General features: G+C 50.5%; 1 protein-coding gene across 2 annotated transcripts in view; it reads left to right on the plus strand.

The window, feature by feature from the left end:
* Nucleotides 1-9679, plus strand: part of POLR3A (RNA polymerase III subunit A) — a 45728-nt gene extending 36049 nt beyond the window's left edge. For both annotated transcript variants that reach the window (XM_081158241.1, XM_081158242.1), the window contains 5 exons: nt 223-387; nt 866-1030; nt 1237-1368; nt 2521-2653; nt 4475-9679. In XM_081158241.1, coding sequence (XP_081014367.1) covers nt 223-387; nt 866-1030; nt 1237-1368; nt 2521-2653; nt 4475-4623 — 744 coding nt within the window. In that variant the 3' untranslated portion in view covers nt 4624-9679. The remainder of the gene's footprint in view (nt 1-222; nt 388-865; nt 1031-1236; nt 1369-2520; nt 2654-4474) is intronic.
* The last annotated feature ends 628 nt before the right edge of the window (nt 9680-10307 follow it).

A 10307-nucleotide genomic window follows, 5' to 3' on the forward strand; every position in this document is an offset into this window, starting at 1 on the left:
TTTTATGAATAAAGTAGAAATATGTAAACAGTACATAAACAAGTACACAATATATCTCTGGTATTAAAATTCCGTGGAGGGGAGAGAGATTAGGGGGAAAATGCCTGAAAAGGCTTCTTAGAAGGAGCAGTGAAGGAAAGAGGCTGAGAAACTGAAATCAGAGTCTCCAATCCTCTGTCATTAATGTCCTGGGCCTGTGGCCCATGCCTGGACCCCTTGCAGGTGAACGCGGAGACAGTGCGGTATTCCATCTGCATGTCTAAGCTGCGTGTAAAGCCGGGCGACGTGGCTGTCCACGGCGAGGCTGTGGTGTGTGTCACCCCCCGAGAAAACAGCAAGAGCTCCATGTACTATGTGCTGCAGTTCCTAAAAGAGGATCTACCCAAGGTGAAGCGACTGTCACCCTTCAGGGCCCTGCCCAGCCGAATGCCAGGGGTTGTGTAAAAGGAGAGGCCACATTTACCTCTAACGTGACTCTCTAGGTGCCAGCGCACCCTAAGGATTGTCCCTACCAAGACTGAGGGTGGCACCCATTTCTTCCTAAGGAATTCATTCATTCTTTCTCTTTCTTAGCACTGTTGTGCCAGCTCCGTCTGTAAATTCCCTTCTCTTCTCCCATAAAACTGACAGTGGGGAGAGACGCAGTCCCCTGACTATGCTTCCTCCCTGACCCCAGCACAGTTGGCGGGCACTTTTAGGGTTGCTATGTTACCGACACCCAGCCCTGAGGAACAGGGGTGATCCCGGGAACAAGCCCGGGGCTCGATGTCCACGTTGGCACTGCTGCTGCAGTTCCTGAGGCTACCAGGCTGGTGGAGGCCATGGGCGCTGCAGGGTCTCAAACCTTCTGTGTCTCTGAGTCCAGGTGGTGGTGCAGGGCATCCCAGAGGTGTCCAGAGCTGTCATCCACATCGACGAGCAGAGTGGAAGGGAGAAGTACAAGCTCCTGGTGGAGGGTGATAACCTGCGGGCAGTCATGGCCACTCACGGTGTGAAGGGCACCCGAACCACCTCCAATAACACGTATGAGGTACTGCTCACACTCAGGTCCCCTACAGTCATCCTGTCTCCCTTGGAGCCCCCTCCGGGCCCAGCTGGCTCCTGGCACACTCCTCGGGCCTTGCTGTTTCTGGAAAGGGCGTGGGGCTTGCCGTGAATCTGCAGGGCAGAGAGGACATGGGAGGGGTTGGGTAGCACCCAGAAGTGGCTGCTCCCGCTCACCCTGGCTCCTTGTAGGTGGAGAAAACTCTGGGCATTGAGGCTGCCCGGACAACGATCATCAACGAGATCCAGTACACGATGGTGAACCACGGCATGAGCATCGACAGGAGGCACGTGATGCTGCTCTCCGACCTCATGACCTACAAGGTGCGCGGAGGGGCCCTGGCTCAGGAGAATGAGGCTGTGGTGGCCACTGAGAGGAAATCAGATGCCACCGTCCCCTCAAACCTGAAGTCTGGTGGTCAGGCTGGTGTTCTGGTCAAATTCCAGCATGAACATTGCAGCCTCCTGCTAGAGGTGGAGAATGGTTTTGTTCTCAGTCGAAAATTTATCCTAAAGCAAAGCCAGCTATTGCCAAAAGCCCAAGGATTTCCAGGCAAACTGAGTTGCTCAGCCCTGTTAAACCCATTTATCATACTTCTGTAGCCACTTTCAGGAAAAGAATTAAGTTAACATGATTGTGCGGGGACTGAGGTTGGTTGGTTATATTTATTTTCCTTTCCCCAAAATGTCTTCCCTCTGGCAGTGCTATAGGGCAGCAGGTTTCCATGCCCCTTCCCACTCAGACCTGTACTGGACGGCAGAGTGTCTAGAAAAGTGGTGGGAGAGATGCCCAGCCCAGCCCTGAAGGAGCAGCTGTCCTCTGAGTCTCCCCTCAGTCTTACTCTGTGCACATATTGCGTTACTGCAGTTGCAGTAAACAGTGGGCACACCCTTTTGTGGGGAATTTTTTTTTTTTTTTTATTCCTCACACGAGGATATTTTTTCCATTGCTTTTCAGAGAGAGTGGAAGGGAGAGAGAGAGAAACATCGATTGGTTGCCTCCTGCACGTGCCCTGACCGGGCCTGGGGATCAAGTCTGCAACAGAGGTATGTGCCCTTGTCTGGAATCGAACCCGGGACCCTTCAGTCCACGGGCCGAGCGAGGCTTTAACCACAGAGCCAAACCAGCCAGGGTGCTTTGAGGTTTTTGAGTTGAGTTTTGAGCTCTTTGAGACAAATATCTTGAGAAATACTTCCTTTTCTAAAGTTAGATTCTTAATTCTAGTTCTCTGTTCTTCATGCTCTGTTCCAGTGGCCGCTGCTTGGGAGGCCGTGTTGTCAGTGACTAGTAGCCTCACTGAGACACAGGTGGGACAGTAGCTGCTAGGATCCTGTGCACACCTGAGGTTGGGACCTGAACAACCACTGTATTTGGCTGATTTTTGCTCATTCTGTTGAGAAGCTGCCATGGACGTGGTTGGTTTGAGCTTTCATGGGGGCATGGATGCCAGTCTGACACATTCCTCCCTGCCGCAGGGTGAAGTCCTGGGCATTACTAGGTTTGGCCTGGCCAAGATGAAGGAGAGTGTGCTGATGCTGGCCTCCTTTGAGAAGACAGCTGACCACCTCTTTGACGCCGCCTACTTTGGGCAGAAGGACTCCGTGTGTGGTAGGTTTGCTGTCTAAGATCATCACCAGAGGCCTGGGTTGTTGGCAACGTAGACCCTGGCCGGGGCTTTCTGGGAGGTGGACAAACTGAATAGGAAGAGCTTTTATTGCGTAAGAATAAAGTCACAGGTCATGGAGTTGGAACCAGTCAATCTTTTATCCAAAGCCTGGCTGTAGCATCCTGCATCCCCCCACACCTCCGAGAGGGCTGCTCTGTCAGGACAGTTTTTAGTCCAAGAAGAAGAGATTGACCCTGGGTGTGTGGGAACTTTTCCAGCCCGCGGAGTCAGCCGTACCGCTCCTGCAACCTCTGTGATGCCAAGGCTGGCTGGCAGGAGGGGCCTGTGCCAGGTATCCCTGTTGCCCCGACCCCCAGCAAAGGCAGCCAGCCTGCCTTTTACGTTTGTGGATCTCCTGTGCTGGGCACCTTAAATGCCTGTGTCTCAGCACCTCTGTGAGGTGTAGGTATTAAACCCTTGCACAAATGAGAAGAAAGAAACTAGCTTGCTTGCCATTGAGTCCCACTGCAGAGTCTCCCCCTGCGCTGGCCTTACCCCCGACCACACAGCACGTCTGACAGGAGCCTGGGAGAGTGAGGGGTACTGTGACAGAGGTGCCGGCTACCCACCTGGCTCTGAGTCCTTTACAAGTGCCCACTTTAGCCTTTCTCCTGCTAAGACCCTGCAGGCCTGAGGTGGGAGCTTGTGAGGGGCTGGTCGAAGGAGGCTCAGTAGCTTCCAAAAGCCCACATGGGGATTCCAGGCCTGGCCACCGTCCCCGCCTCCAGAGCTCTGCTTCCTAGTGGCCATTTCCCACCTCACCTTCTACTCTTGTGTGGACTTGCTCACAGGTGATGGTCACGTGGGGCCTCAGTCAGTCTACACCTAAGATGAACTCTTCCTCCTTCAAAAGGGGTATAGGAGCCCAAGCTGTTTTGGTACAGAGGTTAGAGTGTCAGCCCTCAGACTGGAGGGTCCCAGGTTCGATTCCGGCAAAGGTGCCCTGACTGGGAATCAGATCTTGACCTCCTGGTTCATAGGTCGACACTCAGCCACTGAGCCACACCAGCTGGGCATGGCTTTTAGTTTGGTGGTTTGCCTCTCTGGTTTCCCAATAGCACAAAACCCAGAATGTAATAAGCACACACTTGCTTGTTTTAGAGCCAGAAGCCTGGTGCAGAGGCCAGGATTTGGATCTTATAAAGCTGAAATGGAGCTCAGAGAAAGAATCTGCGCCACCTCCTTATTTCTGTCGCTCTACAGGGAGCCCTGCCTCCTGAGTGTTTCCAGTTAGGGCTGCAGGTCTCCCAAGGCTCGGGACTGTATTTGAACCTCGCCCAGCCCTGGCCCCTGATCACAGCAAGCACTTTGCTTTTTCCAGGGAGCTCATCGCCTGGTGACGTTGTCCTACTGTTTGCTTTTCTGGGCCCTGAGTTAAGGAAACACTGGGTGGCAAACTCAGGATTCCCTGAGCATCACTCACCAGTCTTGCTGTCTAAGTTAGTGCTACAGAGTGTCTTGGGCTCAGATGGAGAGAACCGCTGAGCCGTCAGTCTCCAGCCAGCAGCCAGGCTGTGAGTAGGCACTGCCCTTCCCCCAAGTGTCAGAAGTCTCTCCACCATCTAGGAGCATGGTGCCAGCCTGTGCTTCACAGCCATCCCCATGTCATAGGTGAGGAGCAAAGGGACCAGCCCAGGTTCAACCAGTTGCTGTGTAGTAGAACTGGGACTTGAATCCCTATTTCTGGCTCCTCTGTCAGTCTTTCTGTGCTCACAACCCAGTGTGTGTTAGAAGCTCTCTAATCTCCTTCTGGTTGGTTTCAGGGGTGTCTGAGTGCATCATCATGGGGATCCCCATGAACATTGGAACTGGGCTCTTCAAGCTGCTCCACAAGGCCAACAGGGACCCGAGCCCTCCCAGGAGGCCCCTGATCTTCGACACAACCGAATTCCACATCCCCCTGGTCACATAGTCCGGGGATGAGGGACCACTCCTGACCTTGGCTCCTTGTCCTATCTAGAAAGGGGCTCAAGAGCAGCAGCTGCCTCGACTTCATGCTCCCTGGGACAGAGGCCCTGATGTCCCCAGCATGCCAGCAGCCAGGGCAGACCCCCTGTACTCCCGGGAGCTGCTCATCCAGTGACCCTGACCACCCCACAGTGCTTGGTCAGGACAACTAAGGTTCCTTCACACCTGCCACCCACCCTCCTTGTGACGAGGCCCAGCCACACATCCTTGCTCATCCCCACCTCACCTGTCTACCCATTGGCTCCCAGGGGCGTCACACCTGCCCAGGAATGAGGGGTCCAGAGCACGGTCCCAGGTTTTCCGTTGCTGAGCCCTGCCTGAATCTCAGTGTAATATACTCATGTAAATATTGTTACTATTATTTATTTGTTCAGTTTGAAAAATTTGGAGTTTTTGTTATTTGGTTTTACTTTTGAAACTAAGAAGCTGCAGAAACCAAGAAAGCCAGCATTGACGTCACTAGAAAAACTGGTTGAGCAAATGAGTCTGTCTAGGATTGGACACTGAGCTGAGACTATCTTGAGCCCCAGCTGCTCGGAAACACCTTTCACAGATTCCCTGGCTGCCCCGTTGTTTTCATCTGCCTCCAGTTCCCACAGGCGGTGGCACTGTCTTGTCACTCTACCTTGTGACAGGCCCATTCTTCGTGGTCTGGAGAAGCCTTGCGGGCATCTGGGATTTGAGGTGGGGACTGTCGGTGTACTCGGAGATGGTGAGTGAGGCTGGGCCAGGCTGCCTGCACTACCTGGGCGGCATCCACAGCCCTCCTAAAGTAATCGCCTATGTGTGCATGGGACAGGTGCAGAGCTGGTGGCCTGAAAAGTGCCCCAGGGTCAGTGGCAGCAAGTGCCAGCTGTAAGGGGTAGAAGAGTCACCCAGACAGGATGGGAGGAGGCCCACACGGGGTGAGGGTCAGCTGGAGCTGGGGACTTGCCCTAGTTGGCAACAGCAGGCTCTTTGAAGAGTAAATGCTGTTGACAGTAGGAAGCACATGTCAGGCTGTGCAGAGAGACCCAGCAGGGCATCCCAGAAAGATCCGCATATAACCCTCTGCTCAGACCTCTGCTGGTGACTGCACCCTCGCTGGGCGGTTTCAAGGCTCTGAGGGGGCTTCCTGCAGCTAGGGAAGAATGTACACCCTTGTCTCCTAGAGAGCAGAAAGGTTTGCTTCTGGAGACAGTGCTGTCTTTGTACTGAATTGCTCCTTAGGATTGGCCCAGGGCCACGGAGAAGTGGCAGTGGCTGCAGCTCCTCTCTCAGGAGAACGTCCTTGGAGCCTGGTCCCACTCTTCTGACTCTTCGGGCTCCGTGCACTTGAAGTAGAGTTCTAAAATGACTCAGCTGATTTATCCAATTGTATAAAGCCACTGGAAGATCTAGCAACCCAAACCGAAGAGATCAGAGTTTATTGTTGAGCCAGAAGATGGTCTGGATGATTAAGAGATGGACAGGGTCAAAGAAAAAGTAGGAGAGGCTCAGGAAACGCAAGTGGTATTTTACAAACTGACTTAGGTTCTTTGGACATTCCCTAGTTGATTTCCCACGTTCTGCATTCATGCTGCTAAGGTACTTAGTACCGCCGTTGGTTCCCGGGTCTGTGTTAGAATGAGTGCCTTCTCTCCCATGCTAATGTGATTCTGAATTAGGAATTCTTGACCTGAGTTATTTTTGACCAAGACTCAGCTTTAAACTTGTATTGCAGTTTGTAGTTTGGCCCTGTGGTCCCCCTGCACCCAGAAGGTTGACCAATGAGCTTCCCATAGGGTATCAGTGATGTGGGGAAAATGTCATTTTTCTTCGTGGTCAGCCCCCTCCCCTCTATCTTTGAATTGACCCAGCCGGGTCTGTTAACACACTCACCCAGGGCTGCCACTTGAGACCTCGCCACAGGCAGTGCCTCTCAATCTGCGAAGAACTGCAGAGCCACAAAGCTGCCTTCCTGAAAAATTGCCTGGGAAGGAAGCTCAGGCCTGATCGGATCCAGGACTACAGGGCACATGCTAGGGCCAGGGAGGTGACTTGGGTAGCGGGAGGGAACACCAGCGCGCCCACTTTCCTCTGCGACATACTTGAAACGAGGGAGGAGCGAGCACACCATAGTGTGCTTCTGTGATACTAAAGACACATCTCCAGGAGTCCCATCTGCCTGAGGGGCTGCTCTGGGTGCTAATGAGTCCCTGAGATGCGATTGCGATGGGCACAGACAAGGAGTTGGGTTTAGGTCAGCATGTGGGTTATGCCAGGGTCTCACCACCCAGTGAGAGGTGATGGCCCTGCAGGCGCTGCTTCTCCTCGAGTACTGCTGCCCTGCTGGCACCACTGGCATAGGCAGCATTGGCTGGTGAACCTACTCTGCACCCCACTGTGTGTGCCATGGGTGGGTGGTGAAATGTCCCCTAATGTGACCATCTGCTCTGCCCTTGGCACTAGGCTCTATAGCAGGCACCGAGCTGGAAGACCAGATAGCTCTGTGTTCTCAAGAGTGAGTCAGTAGGTTAGGATTTTATTCTGGGCCTGCTTGGAAGAAATGAGAAAACTCTGTAAAGTCTGTCTCATCCACTCACGGATATATATTTCTGACTAGTGATCTGTCTAGTTGTTTGCCCTTCTTTATCTTTTGTACAAGGGATTAAAATAGCTATTGACTCAGTTACAACCCCCTGCTTTGTTCAGCGCTGAGCGTAGGAGAAACATCCTGGAGTCTCAGTGTCTGTCAGTTAAATTACGGTGTGTTTCTATTTCAGGGTTTATCCGTGTGTATTCACATTGACTTGTGTCTGATTGAACCTGACACTGTATAACGATTTTTCGTAAATTTTTGCTGTCTCTTGGCAGAATTCTTTTCTTCTACCAAAGCTCAAAAGAAGAAAAATTGCTATACATAAAACTGTAGCAATTCATCTCTGTAGGTCAGTGCTGCAGGAATTTTTAAAACATGCAATACCTGACTAGTCAGGGGCACTGACCTCTTTTCCCTTAGGCTGTCAAATAAAAAAATGACAGCAGCCAACACAACAATAGCCGTCTGGTGTGAATGAATCAAAATCACACCTATTTTTATGTCAGATTGGCAAATACCATTTTTGGTTTGTCGCAGAATTTTAGTAATTAGTTTATGTGAGCCGTGAGATGAGCAAGGTTGAAAATTGATGCTGTGTGCTGTGAAACAGGATGATTGGGGTACGTGTGGGCTCTGGCTCCTAAAATAACTAAAGTTGCAGCCACTATGGGAAACAGTATAGAGTTTCCTCAAAAAATTAAATATGGAACTGCCATTTGACCCAGTGACCCCACTTCTGGGAATATATCCTAAGAAACCCCAGACACCCCTATGTTCATAGCAGCACAATTCACAGTAGCTAAGATCTGGAAACAGCCCAAGTGCCCATCAGTAGATGAGTGGATAAAAAAGCTGCGGGACTTTTACTCCATGGAATACTATGCAGCTATAAAAAAGGATCTCTTGCCCTAGGTCTGGAGGGACCTAGAGAGTATTATGCTAAGTGAAGTAAGCCAGTCAGAGAAAGACAAGTATCACATGATCTCACTCATATGTGGATTCTAAAGAACAAAATAAACTGATGAACAAAATAGATCCAGAGACACAGAAGCATGGAACAGACTGAGGGATCTCCGGGGGGGGGGGGGGGGGGGGGGCAGGTGGATGGGAAGAGATTAACTAAAATAACTAATGTTCCCTGCAGTAAGCCCACTGTCAGGTGCTGGGCGTCAAAGGTAAGCACCAGCCCCACCCCTGTGATGGAGCTAATTCACACCCAGTGGAGGCAGTGCAGTGCAGTGCCCCCTACATCTGTACTAGAAGTGCCATCTGGCCAGGATCAGGTTCCCAGCTTAACTGTTCATTCAACAAATAAGGGCCTACTATGTCCAAGGTACTGTGCTAGGTACTAGAAATACAGCAAGACAGGTAAGTTAGGTACAAATGCATCTTAAAATAGTTCAGCAAAAGGGGGTGGAGAAAGGTTCTGCATTCAACTTGGCAAAAAATGCACCCAGCATAATCTAGGGCCTGTTCACGTGGGCAGGCTCAGCACATCAGGCCTCACTAAGGTCCCTCTGAGCCAGAGCAGCCCAGCCCTCCCACCCCCAGCTTCCAATCATCCCTTCAGGGCCCTTCAGGACCCCAATTTGGTCTCTTCCCGTTGGGCTTGTATGCTAGAGGCTGTCTCCTGAGCAGAGGACACAGCCTGCGGTCACTGAGAAAGCCTGCTACCATCCTCGCCGCAACCCCAACATACTTGCAGTGTTAGCGAGTGGATATTTAAGTCTGAATATTTGTTAAGCTTCTGCTCTGTACCCAGCAGTGTGCTGGGCCCTTAGAGAATGTCCCTGTATACATGGAACTTACCCATCTGGCCGCAGTCATCTTGTGGTTAAAAGCTTGGGTTCCATAATCAGACTATTAGAACTCAAATCCCAATTTCTCCTTTCTATCTGGTGACCTATAACTTAACCTCTCTGCCTCATTCATTTATAAGACAGGAATGCTCTTGAGGGGTACCTAACTCAGTCATTGTGAAGTTTCAGCGTGATTGTGCATATAAAGTCTTAGATGCACTCATTCAGTATGTTTGCAATTACTATCACTATTTTTACTAAAAAAATACGGTCTGGGAATTCACAACTAAAATCCAATCCTCTGACCCTTTTTAATTCATCCAGATAGAGCTGTCTTTTGTGGCCTTGGAGGTCAGGCTTCCCTAGATAAACTCCTGCCCCACCTCTGCTCAGAAAAAGGGAGGAACAGGAAGTGGGAAACTGTGTCTTGGCCTCTGGTGTATCAGGATTTTGTTTTTTAACAAAGGTCAGAACATCCCCCAAAGCGCTCGGAACTTGAATGTTGCTGGGTGGGTAGGACCAAGAAACCTTCCTCTTCAGAAGAGGCTGAGGAGACCCTGACCCCTGCACTCTCCCTTTGTTTCTGTTTCTTACAAATGTTATGCCTGAATTGTTTTTAATAAACTGACTTTTAAATTAGATCACATTCTCTTAGCAGACTGTGCAAAATATATCTGGACTGATGGAAAATATACCTGTCAAACTTATTCAATAAGTTACACTATTGCTCACCTACTGTGTCCTGGCCCCAGGACCAAGTGCTGGGTATAGAGTGATGAGCAGTCTCTATGGTCCTGTCCTTGTAGAATTAATCTGGGCACCACCGTCCAACAGAAATCCGATACAAGCCACATATGGAATTTTAAATTTTCTAGTATTTAAAAAGAACTGGTGAACTTAATTTTAACATGACTTATTTTACTCATCATACCCAAAACATCAATATAAAAATTATGAATGAGCTATTTTACACTACATACTAAGTTTTCAAAATCCAGTATATGTTGTACATTTAACTGCAAATCTCAAGTTTCCAGTGCTCAGTAGCCACGTGACTAGTGGCATTGTGTTCAGACGAAAGCACAGGCTAGTGCAACAGAGAGCAAACATCCAGTTACAAGGTGCTGAGAGCTGGGAAAGAGACAGCTGCAGTGACAGAAGAAACGCGGAGACCTGCTTCCACCAGGTAGTCCGAGAAGGCCTCCGTGAGGAGGTGACGGCGAAGCTGACGCCTGAAGACTGAGAAGGGCAAGGGGAAGGGTGTTGCAG

The sequence above is a fragment of the Miniopterus schreibersii genome (assembly GCF_964146895.1).
Source record: "Miniopterus schreibersii genome assembly, chromosome: 14".
NCBI lineage: Eukaryota > Metazoa > Chordata > Mammalia > Chiroptera > Miniopteridae > Miniopterus > Miniopterus schreibersii.